The sequence below is a fragment of the Rhinolophus ferrumequinum genome, chromosome 12, assembly GCF_004115265.2.
Source record: "Rhinolophus ferrumequinum isolate MPI-CBG mRhiFer1 chromosome 12, mRhiFer1_v1.p, whole genome shotgun sequence".
NCBI classification, from domain to species: Eukaryota; Metazoa; Chordata; class Mammalia; order Chiroptera; family Rhinolophidae; genus Rhinolophus; species Rhinolophus ferrumequinum.
In genome coordinates, this window is record NC_046295.1 from 36779503 (window position 1) to 36802400 (window position 22898).

A 22898-nucleotide genomic window follows, 5' to 3' on the forward strand; every position below is an offset into this window, starting at 1 on the left:
TTATAACATTTACACTCCCCCAGTGAAGCCATCTGGCTTTGCCGATGGCTGGATTTCCCAGTGTGAGCCCCCTTGGCATTTGGAAAGAGGACAGTTCTACCTTTGTGGGGGCCATACCTCACATTATTGGGTTATTTAACATCTACAGTTACTGCAAAAACCCAAATTATTTGCACACATTTCTCAATGACCCAGAGATGCCATACCATCCTTGGATGAGAACCATTGCTCTATAAGTTGATTCTGAAATTGAAATTGAAAACCAAGCCCACTTGCAATCCACTCTTGCCCCCCTCCAGTTTGTGCTCCTTGGGCAGCAGAGTTCTCATGAGGAAGCCCACCCCCCTGCAGAAACCCTTAAGTTTCCGGTTACTCTTAGGGAAAGAGCTCTGCATACTCTGGTATCAGTCCCCTCCCCAGCTTCCCCTCTTGCTCTCTCCATTTTAATTGCACTGCACAATCAGTTCCTGGAGCACACTGCTGTCTCTTACGTTGGGTCATTGCACACTGTTTCTTCTGCCTGGACTCCTCTTAATTCAATCAGGGTTTAAATTTCACTTCTACAGAGAATCTTTCTCTGGCCCCACTCCCCACAATAGGTTAGGGTTCCCTGGGCCTCGTAGGTCTCCCCTTCGTCCTCTCAGAGACAGTATAACACAGTGAATAGGAGCGCAGACACAGGAGTCTCTGGTTTGAAATCCTAATTCTTCCATTTACTGGTTTTGCCATCTTAGTTTTTCTAATTGATGTATAACTGACCTTCATATAACTAACATAAAAATATTATACTAATGTATCATATATTATTATATTTAACATAATATAGTAATTATAATGTATTATTAATATATTATATAATATTTGATACAATAAAATTACAATATAATACATAATATAATATAAAATGTGATATAACTAACATTTTTATTAGTTTCAGGTATATAACATAACGATTTGACATTTGTATATATTGTGAAATGATCACCACAATAAGTCTAGTTAACATCCATCACCATACATAGTAACAAAATTTTTTTTCTTGTGATGAGAACTCGTAAAATCTACTCTCTTAGCAACTCACAAATATGCAATACATTATTAACTACAGTCACCATGTTGTACATTACATCCCCAGGATTTATTTATTTTATAATTGAAAGTTTGTACCTTTTGTTCCCATTTACCTAGTTCCCCCACCTCCCACACCTACCTCTGACAATCACCAATCTGTTCTCTTGAGTTTTTGTTTTGTTTTGTTTTAGATTTCAAATATAAATGAGATCATACAGTACTTGTCTTTCTCTGTCTGACTTATTTCACTTAGTTTAATGCCTTAGCACAATTGTTACAAATGGCAAAATTTCATTCTTTTTTATGGCTGAATAATATTCTCGTAGTCAGTTTTTTAATTTCTTTCTTTCTTACTTTTCTCATCTGTAACCCAAAACCTAGAAGGTACTTGGCACACAGTTGATGCTCAATAATTGCCTGTGGGATGACTGTCCGGTTCTGACTTTTGAGCAGTGGTTGTCGACTCTCATTAAAATCACCTGGGAAGCTTTTAAAATGCTGATGCCCAAGTTGTTCATTGTCCATCTCTCTTCTCTCATAAAAATATAAACTTCATGAGAACAGGGACCGCATCAGTCTTGTTTATTTCTGTATCTACGGCATCTAACACTGTGCCTGGTACAAAGTAGATCATCAGTAACTTTTTGCTCAATAAATTTGGTTTAGACATATGTGGTCAGTGAATAAATAGAAGAATAATGAAAGAACAATGAACATGAACAAATAAAAGAAAGAATGAGCGGACTTTCTAGGGCTGATAAGTGGCAGAGCTAGGATTTGGACCATGGCCTATCCAATATGGAAGACTGCCTTTTGGAGCAGGTATCCTTTGGTGCTCAAATTTTTTATTCTTGGGGGAGGCTTCCTATACGGCTGGAGAAAGTGAGGCTCCCCAATGGGCCTTGGGGCATAGACACCTTCTGTTATTTAATTCTTATAACATTTAATTCTTATGACACAAAAGGAGATAAAGTATCTGCTTTTAGTGCCTCTGGCATCCTAGAATGTATAGTGAGACTAACCCAAGGTCATGTTGTACTAGAAGTGAGCACGTAGATGCAGAGCTATTCCCACTGTGGGGGAGAACCTTCCCTGCCTTTGTTTCATGTTCTCACCACCCCAGTCCTAAAGCCAGTCGAGTGTAATTAGTCAGAGCCCAACTCAAGAAAGAAAATGGCAGCATTTTCACACCCATTCCCTTACTCAAAAGCCATATAGTTGAATTTAAACCACACCTGGTACTAATTTTCACTGGTGGAAATGTTTGGCAGATATGTTTGACTATGGTGTGTATTCAAGATAGTAACTACAACAATCCCTTACATTTGCATTATTTGTTGGTATAACCTGCTTTCATGAACATTATTTTCACCTGTCACATAGTTAGCATTTATGAAATGTAGGTGGAGAGAGAGAAGGATAGAGAGCGAGAAGAGTGCTCGAAAGGTTTCAAGGTAACATCTCTTTTGTACATGGATATTTCTACATCTTGATTTTTGCTGTGAAGTATTCTGTAAACTGAAAATCAGGTTAGAGTTAAATCTTTGTTTTAATACTACTAGACTTTCTTAATGAAATGGCTGCTTTTACATATCATGAACATCTGAAAATAAATGTTTAAGGTTTTAGAAACATTACAAAAGGGCAGGAATCATGAAATGGTTTTACTGATCTGTTTTTCCCCAGGATGTTACGAAATAGAGAGCAGGTAATCAAGAGTTACCTTGAGACTTTAGTACACTAGAGAGGATAGTAAGGAGAGGCAACAATTCACTCCAAAATGCTTTTCACTAAAAGCCAAATGTCAGGAGAGATTAGTGAGTCGTCAGAAATTTCATAACGATAGAACGCTAGCCTTCATGTATTTAAATCCTTATTTTAACATTATGCTTGGTCACTGTAGCATGTATATTAGGTCCTGAAATATCTCCTGGCCTGAAGCTAGTTTTCTCTTTAACAAAAATCTTTAAGTGGTCTATTAATTAGAAGCACTGAGAGGAACTCAATATTGTGTTCATTAAATATTTCTTTTGGAGAAAAAAGGTTAAATGGCCCATAAATGAGAGAATGACCAGGCATTCTGTTTCATCCAGTCTAGCTTAATGATCAGCTCAGCAGTCATTAATATTTTCACGGTAAATTCTTCTAAGTCTACATCTTTACTCTATTAGAGGATTAAAAAAGCAAATAAACTTCAAAAGTCATTTATGGATTTGGAGAAAACCCCCATCTGGCCAATCTGAAAAAATTCAAATACATTTTTTTTTTCACCTAGCAAGAAACTTTGGTCAGCATTTTTCAAGGTATATCTCATGGGGTACAAGTTTCTTGAGTTGTTCCATTGAAAAGAGGTTCTGTGGTCAAATGAACTGGGGAAATTTTGCATACTAGGTGTCTATTCTTCCATATACACATATGAAGATTCACAATGCACAATGCATATTAGAAACTCTGATAAGCTCTGTATTAAAGAATCTTGTTTAAGGTGGCAACTCCCTCAGAGAACTTGACACAGAAACCTTGTCTTATGTGGCCCCTCTTAGCATTAATCTACTTTCATAGCAGTTCATGCATCATATTGAAGTTGTCTACTTGCCTGCCTATCTTTGTTAACCAGACTGTAAGCTTCTGGAGAACAGAGATCCATGTTTTATGTATTTATTTTTTTATTTCTAATGTGAACACAATTTCTGGAACAGAGTGGTTACTCAGTAGTTAAGAAAGAGAACTGAACTGTCAATAAATGTGTGTTGATGGCAAGGAAGAATAACAAAAATCCATCAAAATAAGATTATGTGTTTCTGCCTTTGGGGTGTATAAACTATAATCTCTTATGGCCCAGCACCTGAGCAATTTCTTCTGCACGAAATTTCAGTGTGAACACTTAAAAGCAAGAATACCCAGCTGGTGTGGAAATAAGGACACCAAGTCTGGTTTGGGGCTTTTTATGATAACACTTATTAAAACCAAAAAGTGTGATTCTTCCCTTTGAAAAAACTTCCCATGCTTGCATCATGGCATTTTCCTACACCCAAAGCCCCATGTGAGATTTCACCAGCCCTCTCAATTTTCCTGATCATTTCCCTGTCACCCAACACAGCTTTTCCCAGCCTCCATTCAGCTTCTTGTCAAGGATGTGCTCACTCTGCATCACACGCTCTGCTCCCCCAGGTGCTTCTGGCTTCTTCCACCTTGGTCCTCTTAACTCCTGGGAATCCTTAGCAACTCATTCCATCTTCTTTTACCTGGGTTTCTCAGCACAACTGAAGAAAATAAAACTAATCTCCTCTGTGCCCTCCATGTTGCAGGGAAAGCCTTTTTATTCATCTCCTCCCTAGTTGACTTCCCATCTCATACCCCACTCAGATGTTCAGATCCATTTTCACTCACAAGTTTCCAACTTGATTCTCCCTGCCTCATTCCTAGGATATGACCTCATGGGTTCATCTCCCAAAAGGATGAAGGCATTCAACACAAGCCCTTTCAATTCTGTTCCTTTCTGAATCCTCACCTGTCTCTGTCACTCGATGAATCTCACAAAGGATGTAGTAGTATTATTGTTGCTCTTAGTCAAAATCAACCCATCCGTCCAATGAGATACATTTGATTTCACCCTCCTTCCTTCTCTGGGACCTTATTTCTTAAATTATTCCCTGTGTCATAAATCTTCAATCTCCATTAGTCCTTTCCACACTGCCACAATATGTTGGTCACACAAATGAACAAACCTTCTTTTCACCTTTGTACACATTTGAGCTGCCACCCTATCCCATTCCTGTAGTCTTCAAACTTCTGGAAAAATGTTTCATTTATTGTCTATTCTCCAGTGCAGTTTCTCATTCCAAAAATCCTCACCTTCTGACCTCTGCCTTTCTCCCCCAGTGCTCCCTCAAAGGGTTTATTTATCTCATTGGTCTTGCTGCGGGAATCATCATGTCTGAGAAAATGCTATCCTTCTCTCAAAGTCCATCTCAAGCACCCCTTCCTCTTCGAATCTTTTGTAAGTCATTAACTTGAATTTTACATGTTAGAATGAGATTTGTGTCTGGAATAGGAAGACTTGGCTTTACGTCTTGACTCTGACATTAACTATGTAGATCAGATTGTCATGTAACCTCTCTATGAAATAAGCACCTGTTTTAAGATGACCGCTAAGCCTCTTCTACTTTCTATTTTATTTTTAGGCATCTTAATGTCAGGAACTGTCTTTTGGTATTGTGCAGCTCCGTTCTTGTGGAGAGCTTTCTCTATTTCTTTATTTCCTCTTACAATTATCTCCTTTTAGGAAAAAAACATATCAATGAAATTTAAATCTGTGATTTGGATTTCGCTTTTAAAATCTTCCTTTTAACTTTGTCCTTTAATAGTGCAAATGAAACTAGACGTAAAATATCTAGGGTTCTGAAATTTTTAAAGGCAGTGCTTAGAAGTTCATCAAATAGAAGAGCAAGTCTAGGAAATTTCTAGAGAGAGTTATGAATGGGTGACTATTTAATAACAAGATACCTGGCTATGAAAGGATTGAAGAACCCGAAAACCAATGTGTAGGCAAGATACATGAGAGATCATCTTCCTGTCACATTTCATGATGTCTGGGAACACTCGGGAAGAGCTGCTACAGGATGCCAATGCCCCAGCATAATTAAAGCAAGGCAGCTGAGTACAAAGCAGAAATAGCAAGATCATTAATTATTGACAAGATAATCAATACATTACAGAACAAATTAGAGTGCTTCTGTACACAAAGCATGGAAAATTATTCTGTTAAGTGGAATAAATTTTGATGTAAAATTGAATAGAGGGGCTAAGTATGGAAAAGGAGCCATTCTGGAGTTTTTCAAGTTACACTCAGTATCTGTTGTCAGTGCTGGATTTCTAAATTGCTTTAAATATGAGTAAGGCAAGGTTGAGATACTCTGGTTTTTGTTCTTTTTCATTTCCTTTCAGGTATTTGTTGAGGGCTTCTGCATTTCATGTCAGCTTATGAGGAAATGACTGGAAAGACTGATTAGCACCACTGGTAGTTGCTAACATTCAGTTTACACAGGTGGAGTGTTTATGTCAGTGCATTCCTTCATGACTTTCCAGAGGAATTAATTTCATGGAATATTGCTGGATTATCACATTTGTCCTCCCAGCACCATTGAGATACCTGAAAAAGAAAGAATAGGCATTCTTTCCCCATAGTTTTATTAATAAGCTTAATTAAACAAACATTTATTCCAAGGATTGCTTATGAACCTGAAGACATGACTTCCCACCACACTTCCCAATTCCCAATTGTGTGAGTATTTCACAGCCTTAAAATGGCTACACTGTTAGGGATTCTTTTCTTAAGTTTTATTGGATGGGGCACCATTATTTTTTGATACTCACATTGAGTTTCTCTAGGGATCTTCTTGGTTTCTGAGCTCATAGACCAGGTAGGTACATCTGAGCTCAAAGACTTGGTACAATAAGCTTAATTCACTTACTTGGAAGTTGACAATGCAACGTTAATACTCTCCACTTTCACCCGGGAAATAATACCTTGTTTCCTTTTGCATCTTTTTCTCCTCTTGTATGACTTTCTCTGGCCATTTTCTGCTGTTTTTTTTTCAGTATCTACCCCTAGTAGTCTCTCTCCAGGCAGTCCACAAGCCAGCTCCCTGTGACATCACCCACCATACCACTGATGGGCCACCAGCTTCTATTTTCTGTCCAGTGTCAGGTTACATGTGTATCTAAACAATGCTCAAGGATGCATTACTATTTGTGGCTTGCCTATTTCATCTCAGTCTTCAAACCAAGACATTCGGTTCTCCCTTAGTTTCATCCTCCAAGTAATGATTGCCTAATAGATATACCTGAAAAAAGGCAAATGTGAAGCCAGGAAAGAAAGGTTGCAACATATATGACAAACTTAATACAGTTATTATATAAATTTACTCTAATAAGTCAATAAGCAAAAGGTGAACTAAGCAATAGGAAAACAGACAATGGATATATATAATATAATATAATATACAATATACATATACAATATATGCTATATATATAAACCATAAGAAATAAATACTACTGGAATGTACAAACATATCCAAACCTATTTATAATCAAAAACTTAAAAATTAATAATATATTAAGTTTTTTATCTATCAAATGGATAAAGATCTTTTTAAAATATAATAATCTAGAGTGTGATGTTTGTATTAATAGCTGTACTCATACTATATACTGTTTGTATTGTTCTGTTTACTAATTAAAAAATAAATCTTTCACTTTGTACCAAAAAAATATATATATAATGTATAATATATAATATATAACATATTATTTTACATTTTATATATATATAAAATATGTATATGTACATATGAGTTATATATATGAACACTTAAAAATATATAATATATTTTTTATAGATATAAAACATTACCCCAGAGAGGTGAGGATGCAAGGAAATAAGGATTCTCATAATCTTTAGTATGAGGATAAATTGATGTAATTTTTCTAGATGACATTTCAATTATATGTATCAAAAAAAAGCCCCCAAAACGTATACCTTTTGGCATAACAATTATACTTCTAAGGGGTTTATCATAAGGAAACAATCATGGTTATGTGCAAAGATTTAACTACCAATATTCATCACAGCAATATTTGTAATACTGAGAAATTAGAAACTGCAGTGTTATCTATCAGTAGGGGATGGTTACGTAAGTTGTGACAATAGCTAAAATGTTATATATGCTTTAACCATAGCTCTTCAAGTCAAGGATCTACACTTTGCCTTTGGAATCAACGAAAATAAGGCCAACAACTGTCTCTATGTCTCTGACAAGTGTACAACAAAGTTAGTATTCCTGCTTGGGTATGAGCAGGGCACTGCTAAAGTATCTGTTGTCTTCTCCTGACCCAGGAGAAATTCATCCGGAGCTGGGGTCAGCCCTTGAGGGTCAAGACAAAAATCAAGATTTTTCCCTTTTTTGCTGTTTATTGATTGCATTCTGCATGTCTTCTGTGAGGATTGCCATTTTTATATCTCTATCCAAGTGAGCCATAACAATAGTGCTGTATTATGATGTCCATCCTTGGACTTGAAAATCAAATTGGTCATTGCATTACATTATATTAGTCAGGAAAGTATTTAACCAGGGATCTTCTCTAAGGGAGGCAGACCAGAGATAAAAGGCAACCCTGACTAACACTGACTAAGTCTGACTAACACTGTGTGGGTATTGTATGTCCACGCAACATTGTTTTTTTCAAGACACCTGCCCCTTGAAGAGAGTACATAAAAAGCAGGGAGACAGTCAAGTGTAATTTCCTTCAGTGATGATGAAAGGTTTATGGAATAATTATACATAATAGCATCTTCATTATTAGGTTTGGAAATAGACTCTAAACGCTGAAAATGATACCATCTTACCTTTTTCTAATGTTCGTTTTTTCAGAGGCTTTTCACGTTTATTTTCCATTTGGATCCTCAGCATTAATGGTGTGGGATTAAATTATCTGTGTCCCACAATGAGAAGAGCATAATCTCAGCAGTCGGACAGACCTTGCTCCCAAAAAACAAGGAAAGGAAGTGAAAATGGGTCCAAATGTAGATAAGGTTGTAGGTGTGGATGTGGAGATTTGAGGGGATTCTTTCCTATGAGCCTAAATTTTCAGTATGGAACAGGAGGTAGGGTCCTCAGCTAACGGAAAGTAGGACATCACTGAGGTGAGTGCCCACCGGCTATGGAGGGGAGAGGTTACCGACTGAGAGAAAAGATTTCAGCATTTGCCATTCCTGAAATTCAGCCAGGATCTATGTAAGATTCAGGTACTGGTACCAGGTGACCAAAAACTCTTCATAAACAGACATAAGGCAAAACGATAGGAAGCTGGCTGCAAACACAAGTCGAAGACATGTTTGGTCCACTGCTATTAATTGGGGAAGTTTCAAGCCTTTCAGAATTATATTTTAAACCACCTAAACCAAAAGGAGACAATGAGCAAGTTGATAGAATGACATACGCTCTGTCGGAGATTCGGAGTGTGATGTTCATGGCTGGGTGTGCAGCTGGCTGTGGCCTTGGGATCATATCACAGGGTCACTGGGCCTTTTCCTCATTCTAAAAAAGGATTCTGAGGTCTCTTCTGGAATCTTCCCTTCCTTTACAGTGACCAAAAGATTTGAAAATAATGGAGATTTCTGAAATCAATGAGTTGAGAGATCTGGATAGTAACCAGGTATTAATCTGGATATTAGCCAACAAAATAGCAATGAAAAACTTGGATTGTAGATCTGCAACTCTACCACTGCATTCTTTCTACCCCAGAATGGAAGGCTCCCGTGAGCGGAAAGACTCACGCTGAGAGAAGCTGGAAGCAGGTCAATCTTTGTTGCTTGCCAAAGCCAAAAACTGAATTAAATCAGATGAGACTTTAAAAAAAGAGAAAAACAAAACAGATGGGGCTTTTAGGAACGAAAAAAGTGTTGGTCAGTTAAAGACATTTAAAAACACGTCATTCTGCCTTTTGTGGGATCGGAAGACTTAATATAGTATCTGCAGGAGGCATGCTATTACAGTTTAGCAACTGTTTCCTAAAACATGGCTGTCTAAAAATGCTCATATTCATTTTTCTAGATAAAGCTCCCCTCAGCCTATCTTTTAGGGATCTGTGAAAATGTTATCCTTTTAGCCAAGTGTATTAATATTAGAATTTTTGTTTTGTTGTACTTGGTGTCTTTGTATTTTAAAACTTCTATTACAACTTAATGTGTCAATCAGTTAAATGAATGCAATTGCGTTATATAGTATATCCTGCAATGGTGTCAATACCACAATACCATGCTAATGAAAGGCTCTGGATTGTCACTAACGGGATTATAGTAATTTTGTGAATAATTATTCCAACTACTCTGTAGTCACCACATCCAAATTTATATGCACGAGTGATGTCAAAGGATTTTAACCTCATCAGAAGAAAAGTTAAATTTAATCCAGAATCAATCCCCTGGTAAATTGCTGAGGTCCACCGCTTGGAAGAGCCTAACTAGGTTTGTTTTGTGAGCATGGTATTGTTTATGGTATTGTTGGCATGGAATTGAAATGTTCCTGTGGGAAGTTAAAAGGACATTTCTGCAAACTGTCATTCACATACTAATTATAGGCCTACTGGGGCTATGTAGTTAGTAAAGTAGGTGGTGGAGTAACCCAACAATCTGACCAACTAACTATGTATATCCAGCAGGCCATGGAAACTACTATAAAAGACACTGAAAGAAAAAAGACAGTGAAAAACCAGTTCACATAGCTGGTGTTTAGTTCTTGAATACAGACAATCCTTTTTAGCTGTACAACAAAGGTTTGTGGTTGTATATTCCACAGCTCCCTACAAAGCTTGATTTCTTCCCTCCCTCAGCAAAATCCTATTCATTGTGTTGGGAAGCCCTTAAACTATGCGACTTCATAAAGTTAAAATCAGTAATCCTAATTAAAAAAAAAAAAAATCCAACCTGACTTGGTTTGGGGAAATAAGTTCCTGACATATCTGTTTTTCTACTTTTTCTTTCCTAGGTGCTTTACCTGGGAACTTGTATGGACTTTTACAGGTCTAGGGGCGGTCTAGCAGGATAGCCCCGCTGACTAACACTGTGTGGGTTTCTATGCAGGCCCTCTCACAACCCCACTGCTTTCCCTGCCACCACAAAAACTTTGGAAGAGAGTTAAAATTGTATACTCTGAGGAAAGTTTGTTGTTACTTTTTAGGATCTCCTGCTTGACAGTATGTTATTTTGAGGGAGTAAATCTTTTTTTTTTTTTTGAAACGGAGAAAGACGTAAACAAAGAAGAGATTCTTTTGCCCTTCAACAATGCAGTTTTCTGAAGTAGGAAATTGGAGCAGTAAAACCTAATGATCTCTGGGATGATTACTCAGTTTGAGTGGTAGTGCATCCCCCCGTGTTTTTTTCTTCCTTTGCCTGTTGTTTCTAGGGCTTTAGGATAGTTTGTTGTTTCTTAGAACCACCACCCAGTGATGTGCAGAGGAAGAGAAAACTACCTCAGTCTAGTCCACTTTTAAAACAAAGCAATCATCCTGTTCTGACCAGGAGGAATAAATAGGTTGAAATTGACAGTGAATCCAAAACTGAGGTAAGAAATCTGAGCGTGCCCAGCACAGAGACGCCACAGAATAGGAATTTAGGAAGCAGGGTTTCATAATCCGAACAGCAGTTTTCTACCACCCTTGACCAGTGGTTCTCAACCAGAGGAGATTTTGCTATACACCCCAACCCCAGGATTTTTGGCAGTGTCTGAAGGAGACATTTTTGATTGTCATGACGTGGGGGGTGACACTGGTATCTAGTGGGCAGACACCAGGGTTGCTGTTTAACATTCTACAATGCATAGGGGCGCCCCCACAGCAAAGAATTATCAGGCCCGAAATGTCACTAATGCTGAGATTGGAACACCCCGCTATAGATAAATTAGCATGTACAATTTCTACTTTTAGAATGATAAAAAGTTAAGTACTATTTTTGATCCTTCCTTGAGTAGATTTAAAATTATTTGTTTGCAAATTATTTATTTATACAGCTCTCCGTTCACTACTTATCTGTATTTCCAGAGTTAATCTAGGTAAGTTTCCTCAACAAGGAATACTCTCTATCAAAACAAAAATGTTAAAGTATCACCAGTACCTAAAAACTGGAACCTTTAGTACACAGAAACAAATTGATTTACGCACATCTAATTTGTCCCTTACTTTTCAGAGATTTGCATAAAATCAGGAATGCCTGCCTAAGGGATATCATTTTACTTTGTCCTCTTCTTCTTCCCTATCAAATAGATATTGTACATTCAAGTTGCCTAAGATATTTCCCCCCAGTTTAGAGATATCCTACCTGCTTTGAGATACGTACTGCCTAAAATGAAATAAACATTCTTTTTTAAAAAAAGATCTATAAATAAACAAGAGGATAATCCCTCAGGAATTTAGACTATGGCCAATTCCAGCTTATCACATTCTTAACTGGACCCAAGGACAGAGTCCTTCAGAACAGACCAAGATGTTTGCCTTTCTCTTTGACTTGTGTCCACCAGGCTCCATCATCCACTCAGCTTGCCCTGTCACCAGCTGCCCTAAAATAATCTCTCCACCTCAAGTAGCCCTCACAATGTAAGATGGTGGCGCAAGAATAGAAGCTGACATTGTCAGCATTTATTGCAGGGTGGAAAATCCAATGTGTTAGACCAAATAGCAGATCTTGTCATGTTTCTTTTGTGTTGGAATGCTTATAGACAACTGCCAAACAGAGTCGAGGCTTGAGGCCATAATTCAAACATAGTCCATAGCTGACTGACTTTGTGGACCTTTTATCAGACAGAACATCATGTGGTCTGGCTAGTATTCTAGGTGTGGGAAGAGTTCTCAGATAGGAACAACCTAGTGGTCCATAGTTATCCAGAACATTTTTAGCATTTTCACTTTACCCACTGTGGCAGTTCACAGATTGTTTGGAATGTACAAAAAAACCCAGGAAGTTCTAGCCAATGGAACATTATGCAGTGAGGAAATGTGATACATCTGTTGTGTCCAGTTCAGTTGGCCACTAGCTCTACATGGTTATTGAGCACTTGAAATATGACTAGCATGACTATAGAAATGAATTCTTAATTTTAACTTAAATAGCCACATGTCCTAGTAGCTATCCTAATAAACAATGCCAGTCTAGGAAACCCACACTCAGTATTATATATATTAACCATAGATATCATGATTCCTGTTTTGTTTTTAAAAAATAAATAAATAAATATAACAAAATTATAGAATGTCTATAAAATAAGGGGAATTCTGTTTAATATACCTGATTTCATGAGCCTAACATAATTGATATAAATTTGGTAAATTTTCAAGGTTTGTTTCTATGTATTTTTAGATGAGTTAGATATAATTTTATCTTATTTTGTTATTATAATCAGCTTTTTTCAGTTAACGTTATGAGAGGAATGTATTTCTGTACTACTAAGTAATATTTACAAGCTAATGATTGCTTATTTCTTAGATTGTGGTACCACAGTTTATTTATTCCCTCTATTATTGTAATTTGGGGTTGTTTCATTTGTTTAGTTTTATGCTGTTTAGTATAATGCTGTAGTAAATGTATGGAAGCATGCAAATATTTCTTCTCTTTAGAATACATTTACACGCCAAGTGTCTGAGTCTTATTCAGGTCATAATTTACATGGTGAATCATTTTACTACCACAGATTCATTTTGAAAAAGTACTTTTCAGTGTTATTGTGAAAAATAGACTTTAAAACTGCCAAAATGATAGAAAGCCAAGACTTTTCTCTCTGCAGCACAATTAATTCAATAAATTATGAGACGATTGCCATTCCTTCCCATATAACAATAGAAATTGCTGATAAAATGTAACTGCATTCATGGCTGATGCCACAGACCTTTACTTTGCAAATGAGGAATAATTTCCCAGGCATAAATTCTGCAAGTAAAATATTTTACATGTTCAGATAATTCCTAGAATCTCCAAAGGTGAGAAAATTAACAGAGGTCAAAAATTTTTATTTTATTTTAATTTATATAGTTACATATTGTTATATCTTCAAACTATCTTTTATATAATTTAAAGTAATAGGAATACAGTCCAAGTAAACTTTCACAGATCTCGGCTTAAGACATTTTATATTTTGCATACTGGTAAACTGTCACATGATTTAAAATTTTCTTTTTAGGTAGTATCTATATTCTGATGGCTCTGATCATGAAAGAACAAAGGGTTCTACTAATAACATAGATAAATTGAAGACATAGCATACTGAATATTAGAACCTAAAAAATAAAATGTTTTCATTATTTATAATTTGTGTTTTAGTTTCTGTTACATCACCTTTTGTCTTTGAATTATGATTTGTATGTGAGAGATTGAACATAGACTGAAGGACCTTGTGCTAATTAAGCATTAGGTTATACATGGGAAGCAGCTTTGTAAACCACAAAGTACAGTGAAGATCTAATATAAATGTTTTGAAAAGTGCTCTCTGCTCATCCTATTTATGAAAAGTAGACGCGAAAATTGGCCTAGTGGAAGGAAATCCAAGACTTTTCTCTCTCTCTCTTGCACAATGAATTTAATAACTTATTAGTTTTTCCTTCACATAAAATAGTAAATGTTTAGTCTGATAAAATAATTGTGTTTAGGGCTTTTATTAGCCATACCATCCTAGGGATATATTAATAGATTTTTTTGTTTTGTTTTGGAAATGAGATATAAGTCCCCAGATGGGACTTTGTTCCCAATATGAGTCAAGCACAGTGCCAGAAGTCATTTCCAAAAAATCAGTAGTGTTTGTATCGAAAATGTTTGTTAAGTGCTTGGAATACCATCAACTCTGTATGCTCTTTGTGGATTATCAGGGGAAAATACTTAAACCCTGATGGATTTTTTCTTTGCCATCCAGTTCACCTCGTGCTTTCCTCTCTCAATTCTTTAAAGAACGCAAACTAATTTAAGCCTTAGTATACACAATAAACCATTCTGAGCTTGACTCTGCTTTACAAAAATAAAAGGAATAACTCCAACGTCATATGTAAATGGTTAGCCATTAGTCATGCCACTGTGATCTATTGTTCATATGGCAGTGAAGTGGTGTCTGTCATTTCTTTATGCATACCTGTAGTGCCAAGTAAATCCCAGGTTGAAGAGCTTCCCATTTTTCAGTTAACGGAACTTGTGGTTTTATTTTTCTGAATTGCAGGTCGTTTTCATGAGCCTGTGCAAAAGTTTTTGGGACTGTGGCCTTGTAGCCCTGGATGACATTACAATAGAATTGGGAAGCTGCTGGTTTCCAGGTAAGATGGCCATCATTTCACCTCTCTTTGTCTCCTTGGCCTATAAATGACATTTCCTGTTTCTTTAAGAACATACCACATACATTTTTTTTTAATTTATTGGGGTGACAATTGTTAGTGAAATTACATAGATTTCAGGTGTACAATTCTGCATTACATCATCTATAAATCCCATCTTGTGTTCACCACCCAGAGTCAGTTCTCCTTCCATCACCATATATTTGATCCCCCTTACCCTCATCTCCCACCCCCCATCCCCCTTACCCTCTGGTAACCACTAAACTATTGTCTGTGTCTATAAACCAAAAACAACAAAAGAACAAGACAAACAAATGAGAAACAAGAACACATACATTTAATTTGTGCTAGTTTACCCTTTGCTTTTCTTGCCAGGCGTGCCTTTCTACAGAGCTGTGTAGTAGGCTTTGGAATTTAGAAATGAAGAGTTAAATGCAATGTGTGACTTTGTACATAAAACTTAATCCCTGTTTCCTCATCTGTAAGAGAGATAGTAACACCTACCTGAATATTGGGGATAATATATATAAATTACCTGGCACAAAACAGTACTTTAAAAACAAATACCGCCTATTATAATTACTATTGCTATTTTTATTGTTGTCTTACACAAATACAGATTTTTAAGCAATATTTATGAAATTGTTATTATGTAGATACTTGACTAAACGTACTTTTTAAATGATAATAAAATAAATATTTTCTAAGTGAATTAAATGACAATGGAACAATTGACCAAGCATTGATGATAGTGACAAAATAAAGATGGTGGCTATGTGTTGGACATTATACATAATGAGAAAATGGTGAATGCCTCAACCCAGATTGTTGGTCTGTATTTTCTAATTACCACTGCATTTTAAATCATATGATGTCTATTTCTTAAAAAAAAAAAAAAACAGGAAAATTATGGTAGCAATCTGACACTGGAGAATAATTTCCATGTTTAATTAAAAGACAACTTGTTTATAGTCCCTTCATTTGCAAGGTACTACAACGACAAAACAAAGAACAAGATAAAAATCTCTACACAGAAGGTGTAGAAAAGGGAATGAAGCTTCATTAGCTTGTACTGTATGTAAAATAAAATGAAGGGAAATAATTATCATGCCAGAAAAATAAAATAGAGCCTACTTACTAGAGAAATGTGCTAAGAATCTGGATAGAAGGTACCACCAATGTCAGCCAAAGGAGAACTTCCCAGTAAGTTGGGAGGTGGCACCTTTCTAATAATAATAATTACTAAAGTTATTGAAGATTGCATCCAAAGACATAAAATTTGTTTCTGAAAATGGAATATGTGGCCCCAGGTAGCAAAACACCAAGTTTTAATATTTATTTAGCTGATATTTATTGAGAACTTCATGTTCTAAATACTTTACACACATCGTCTCATTAAATGCCCACAACCCCATGAGGTGGATGCCATTAATACTCCCATATTACAGGTAAAAATGCCGATGCACAGAATAATTGTGTAATCTGCTCCATACAAATTAAGCTATGCCTCCAGATGCCCATTTAGTTCTCTTTCATTCTTCCCCTTTTGCAAAGGACTTGTTCTGAGGACTCCCTTCATTCATCCTGAATTTCTGAAGATAGCTCCTGCATTACGCATTTTATTATTTTCCATATTTCCATAAAGGCAGTATACCACCAATTTTCAGAGCTTTGTGAGCTCATTCACCCAAGTAAATTCACAAGTCAGAGAAGGTTTCTTTCTTAAAGTATCCCAATGCTTTCGGATGTAGATGTTGGATGCAGGATCCATGTGGAAGTCCAGACTCCAGCTGGAGGCAAAGAGCTTGGCATTGGTGGGCTGCGTCTCTGTATGCATGGCACATGGCCAGACAACACTCATACATGCAGAGTGGGCTGTCGACGAGCCACAGAATACATATTCATTGGCAGTGTCTCACAACACCTGCTATTTCCTTGCAGAGAAACTCCCACCTACTCCTGGAGAGTGTACTTTTGAACAAGATGAATGTGCATTTACTCAGGAGAGAAGAAACCGGAGCAGCTGGCACAGGAGGAGGGGAGAAACTCCCACCTCATACACAGGACCAAAGGGAGACCACACTACTGGGGTAGGTGAGTTACGCCACATGGTGCTGTTTCCTAAGGAAAACTAAAACAGCATTCTAGAGGTAGTTACTGCATTTTGAAATGTGTAAATTTATGTCCTGTGTCTAGAATGTACCACACAGGTGATGCTACACACAGGGATAGATCATTCAGCATGTGCCTTTAAAATCGTTCTTTTCATTTACTATGTTGCTTATGCATCTTGCCGCAAAGAATATTTAAATGGGCTTACGATGAAAAATATGCCTGCAAAGATAATTTAATTAGAAGTAGATTTTAAAAAAAAAATATGACAAAAGTAAAAATAAGTAAATAAATGGTGCTCTAAACTAGAGCCAGGACCAAGGCCTAGCATAGAAAATGTAGTGGAAGGCAGGGGAGCAGACATGCATATTTGACTCCACACTTTCTAGCAGCTGAAACAAATATGGAAAACTCATCTGTTCATACCCTTAATGATTTCAATCATTGCCATTTGTTGAGATGCTTAATCAATTTAGGTAAATAGTCTATGTGAATTAGAAAATAATGTATATTTTGTTGTTGTTGGGTATAGTGGTCTATATATGTTTATTGAATCAAGCTTGTAATCATCTTCCTATTTTCTATATTTTTACTGATTTTTTTTTTTAATTTGTTCAATTGAGATGTATATTAGTTTCCATTATGATTGTGAATTTGTTTGTTTCTGCTTTTGGTTCCATCAGTTCTTGCTTGTATATATTAATTTGGACCTATGTTATTAGGTATATACAAATTTATAATCATTATACCTTCCTGGTGACTAAACCATTTTCTTAGTATAAAATGTCCCCCTTTATCTCTAGTAATGATTCTTATTTTAAAGTCTGCTTTGCCTGATAGTTTGCTTCACCAGCTCTCTTTACTAGTGTTTATGTTTCTTTTTCCATTATTTAACTTTCAAACTTTCTGTGTACTTTGTTTTTAATGTGGCTCTTATGTGTGACAATCGTTGAGTTTTATATTTTATCCAGCCCCACAGTCTTTTCTTTTAATTGGAGTATTTGGATCATTAATATTTAATGTTGTTACTGATATATTTGGATTTATATTTACTTTCTTATTATTCTAATTTCTCTTCTATTAGCTTGTTTATTTTTTACATTATTTTACTAGTATTATTCTTTGAATGGTTACTATGCTATTTGTCTTGCATTTTATTTCTGTATATTTTTTATACCCCAGAAGATATGAATGGGTTGGTATTAATTTATATTTATTCATGTGTTTCCCCCATTCCATTAGTCTTCATTCCTTTCTTCAATTTCATGTTTCTCTCTTGAATTATTTTCATTTGTAGGAAATGTTTTTCTTCTGCCAGAAGTATTTTCTTCTGCTTCTAGTGTTTTGTTTTGTTTTGGTGTTAGTGTTTTTTTTTCATTTGTTTGGGGTTTTTTTGTTTTTGTTTTTTTTGGTGCAAGTCTGCTGATGATGAATTTTCTGTTTTTGCTATGGGAATGTCTTTACTGTCTTTTACATTTAAAGGATATTTTTGCTGAGAGTAGAATTCTAACTTCATCATCAGTTTTTAAAATCAGACATTTAAAGGTGCCATTCAATTGTCTTCTGGCTTCCATCATTTCTTTTGAGTCAGTTGTCAGTCATACTTTGAAAGTATACTTTTATTCTCTGGATGCTTTTAATATTTTCTCCCTATGTTTGGTCTCTAGAGTGTTAGAATGATATGCATATGTGTAGCCTTCTTGGTAGTTATTTTGTTTGCAGTTCATTAAACTTCCTTAATTGTCAGGTTGAAGTCTTTCATCACTTTTCAAAAATCTTTGACCTCTATCTTGTCAAATATTGCTTCTGGCCCATTCTATCTCTTCTCTTCCTGAGATTCCAATTACACATACATTAAAAGTTCTCACCTTGTATTTATTATGTATCCTCTATGCTGTTTTACAAATATTTCCTTTCTTTTGCTCTCCATTGTCCAGTTTGGATATTTTCTATTGACCTACTTTTTCAGTTTGAAAATCTTCTTTTTAATTGTGTTCAGTATACTATTAAACTTATTGATTTATTTTTTTAATTTCAGTAATTCTACTTTTCAATTCTAGAATTTCCATTTGTTTCTGTAAATACTAGTTTTTTTAAAGATAAAATACGTATACTATACAATTCACTCTTTTAAAGTGTACAATTTAGTGGTTTTTAGTATATTCACAAATTTGTGCAGCCATCATCATTTAATTCCAGAATATTTTTATTACCTCAAAAATAAACTCTGTACCCATTAGCAGTCACTCTTATTCCCTCCCCCAACTCTTGTCCTCCCACTCCCACCCCATCTCTAGATAACCTTTACTCTATTTTGTCTCTATGAATTTGCCTATTCTAGATCTTCAAAATAAATAGAATCATATAACATGTAGTCTTTTGTGATCGGCTTCTTTTGCTTCTTTTCACTTATGTTTTCAGAGTTCATCTGTATTGTAGCATGAATCTGTACTTCATTTAATTTTATTGTGATTATGTTCCAATGTGTTGATATACAACATTTTGTTTATCCATTCATCAGTTGATGAACATTTTGGTTATTCCTACTTTTTGGCTATCATGAATAATGATGGTATGCTACTTGTGTACAAGTTTTTATATTGATATATGTTTTGATTCATTTTGGGTATATACCCAGGAGTGGAATTTTTAGATCATATGATAACTCTATATTTAACCACTTGAGAAATAGCCAGGCTGTTTTCCAAAGCAGCTACACCATTTTGCATCCACATAAACAGTGTATGAGAGTTCCAATTTCTCCCTATACTTGCAAAAACTTATTTTCTGTTTTTGATTATAGACATCCTAGTAGGTGTGTAGTGGTATCTCACTGTTTAATGTCTATTTAGTCTGGGTATATGCCACACCAGTTTTATTTTGGGTACTGTGTGAATGCTATATTTCCACTGCAGTTTTATTTTGGGTACTGTGTGAATGCTATATTTCTTCCCAACCTTTTATTTTCAACATATTTGTCTTTGAATCTAGAGTGTGTCTCTTAGAGACATCATATAATTGGATCATTTGTTTTAGAAAATCCATTCTACCAATCTACTTTTTGATTAGAGTGTTTAGTCCATTTACATTTAATATAATTACTAATAAGGTAGAACTTATGACTGCCATTTTTCTATTTGTTTTCTGTATGTATTATGTCTTTTTTTTTCTTTATTCCTCCATTACTTCCTTCTTTTGTGTTCAATAGGTATTTTCCAATATACCATTTTAATCGCCATGTTTTTTGGAGTTTTCCTACTATATGTGTTTAAAGTTATTTTCTTAGTAGTTGTTCTTGAGATTAAAATTAACATCTTAATTTACAACAATCTAGTGCATATTACTATAACTTAATTTTATGTTATATGGAACCTGGCTTCATTTCCTCCTCCCTCCTTTATACTGTATTGTCATCCATATGATATTTATATATTATAAGCTCATAGATACAGTTTTTAAATTATTGCTTTATGCAGTTGTCTTTTAAATCAGATGTCAGGAAAGGGATAAAAACAAAAAATACACTTATACACTTTATATTTACCTATATAATTGACTTTACTGGTGCTCTTTATTTCTGTCTAATGTTCCATTTCAGCTTGAAGGACTCCCTTTAGTAGGTAGTGATAAATTCACTACATTATCTGGGAATGTCTTAAATTCTCCCTTGCTTTTGAAGGATGGTTTTTCTTGGTATAAATTCTCAGTTTTCTTTCAGCACTTTTGAATTATATCATCTTACTACTTTCAGGCCTCTTCGGTTTCTGATTAGGAATCAGCTGTTAATCTTATTCAGACTCCTTTGTGCATGATGAGTCACTTTTCTCTAGCTTTCAGAATTCTCTTTATCTTTCTCAACAGTTAGCTATGATTTTTCTAGGTGTGAATTTCCTTGAATTTGTACTACTTGTAGTTTTTGACCTCCTTGGGTGTGTAGATTAACTTTTCTTTAAATCATGTTTGGAATGGCCATTATTATTTTCAAATGTTCTTTTTGCCCATTTCTCTCTCTCTTCCCTTTTGGGCCTTCCATTATGCATATGTTAGTACACTAAATGCTATCCCACTGGCCTCTGAGTCTTTGTTCATTTTCCTTCATTCTTTTTTCTTTGTTCCTCAGATTGGATAATCTCAGTTGACCTGCCTTCAAGTTTACTGATTCTTTTGTCTGCCATTTCTAATCTGCCAGTGAAGCTCTCTTGTGAATTTTCATTTCAGTTTTGTACTTTTTAAATCCATAATTTCTAGTTTTTTTAATAATTTATCTTTTTAATGATACGCTCTATTTTGTGATACATCATTCTCATACTTTCCTTTAATGTTCCAGATATGGTTTCTTTTAATTCTTTGAACAAATGTTGACTTAAACTCTTTGTCTATAATTTCAGTGTCTGGGCTTCCTTAGAAATAGTTCATATTGACTGCTTTTTATCCTGTGTATGAGCCATAGTTTCCTGTTTCTTTGTATGTTTCATAATTTTTGTTGAAAACTAAACATTTTAAATAATATAATATGGCCGCTCCCACTCTACCTCAGGTTTTTTCTTTGTTGATGTTTGTGGTTGTTGTTATTGTTGCTGTTTGTTTGTTTAGTGACTTTCCTGGACTAACTATGTAGAGTCTGAATTCTTTGTTGGGTGTGACCACTGAAAAATATGCTTAGGTAGCTTAATCATCAACTAATGATTCAACAGAGATTTTCTTCCAGCCCTCGCAGAGGTGCTCTGTGTTTGTGTTAGGGAATGTTTTCCATGTTCCAGCAGGCAATTTACAACTCTGCCTGAGCCTTCACTTCATGCCTGTGCAGAGCCGCAAACTCAACTGGAAGTGATCGATTGGGACCTTCTCAGTTCTCTCCTGGCTACGTGCATACCTCTGCACATGTGTGTGGTTTTCTAGATTGCCAAGAATATTTTGAACTTTGCAAAGCCTACCACAGACATCCGATTCCCTAACTTTTTTCTTTAAGAAACTTTGGTCAGCCTTTTGTCAGCTTCAATTGTTACTATCATCTAATGCAGTTAACTGATTATTTTTAACAAATGCCTTGGAGATAAGGCTGTTCATAAAGAGTAAGGTTTACCTCAGTCAGGTTAAATAAAGACAAGCCCTGAGAATGGAGCTTTTCGGTGAACTTCCAAAAGGTCAAATAATGACAGTTGTCTGGGGATAGGGTTTTGAAGAGCTCTATGCCTATTCTTCCCCTTACAGTGGCTGCTGTTTTTCACAGATACCCTAGTTGTAAAGCTCTTGGTTTTCAAGTCTGTTTTGGAGAAGAAGATATGAAGATGGGATTAGGGCAAGTTAAAAGCTCACCATTCTTAGCAAGATTTAGTAATTTTTCTTAAATAAACACTCTTATATTGTTGCATGCCTTTAGTTAATGTCTAGAGTTCTGAAAGTGTTGACTTCCTCCTATCCCCCCACTGTTCTCATTGCTTTTATAGAGAAACAGATTTTCCAGAGGTCCTTACTCTGCCATTCCAAAATTTCACATCCTTTTCTATATTTGTTTCTTTTTAATATATTCAAGTTCTTTGGTGATAGTCTCCATCTTATCATCTATTTCTAGAACATATTATTAAATGCTCATAGTACTAAATAATTAATCATAGTTGTTTTACAGTCATTGAGTGATAACTCCATATCTGGGTCACCTGTGGTTCTGTTCCTACTGTCTGTCCTGCCCACTCCACTTTGGACCTGTGTCTTTAAATATATGGACATTAAGTGAAAAATTATAGAATTCTTGGTGATGTTTTCTACAGAGAGGTTTCAACCGATTCTCTTCTTTTAAAATTTTTTTTTCAATTACAGTTGATATGCAATATTATATTAGTTTCAGGTGT

At 35.5% G+C, this 22898-nt stretch overlaps 1 protein-coding gene across 1 annotated transcript in view; it reads left to right on the forward strand.

Annotated features, from left to right (window-relative positions):
• The window catches only part of MAMDC2 (MAM domain containing 2), a 133373-nt gene that overhangs the window by 95103 nt on the left and 15372 nt on the right, over nucleotides 1-22898 (forward strand). The window contains exons 10-11 of the mRNA XM_033124176.1: nucleotides 14826-14919; nucleotides 16879-17031. Coding sequence (XP_032980067.1) covers nucleotides 14826-14919; nucleotides 16879-17031 — 247 coding nt within the window. The remainder of the gene's footprint in view (nucleotides 1-14825; nucleotides 14920-16878; nucleotides 17032-22898) is intronic.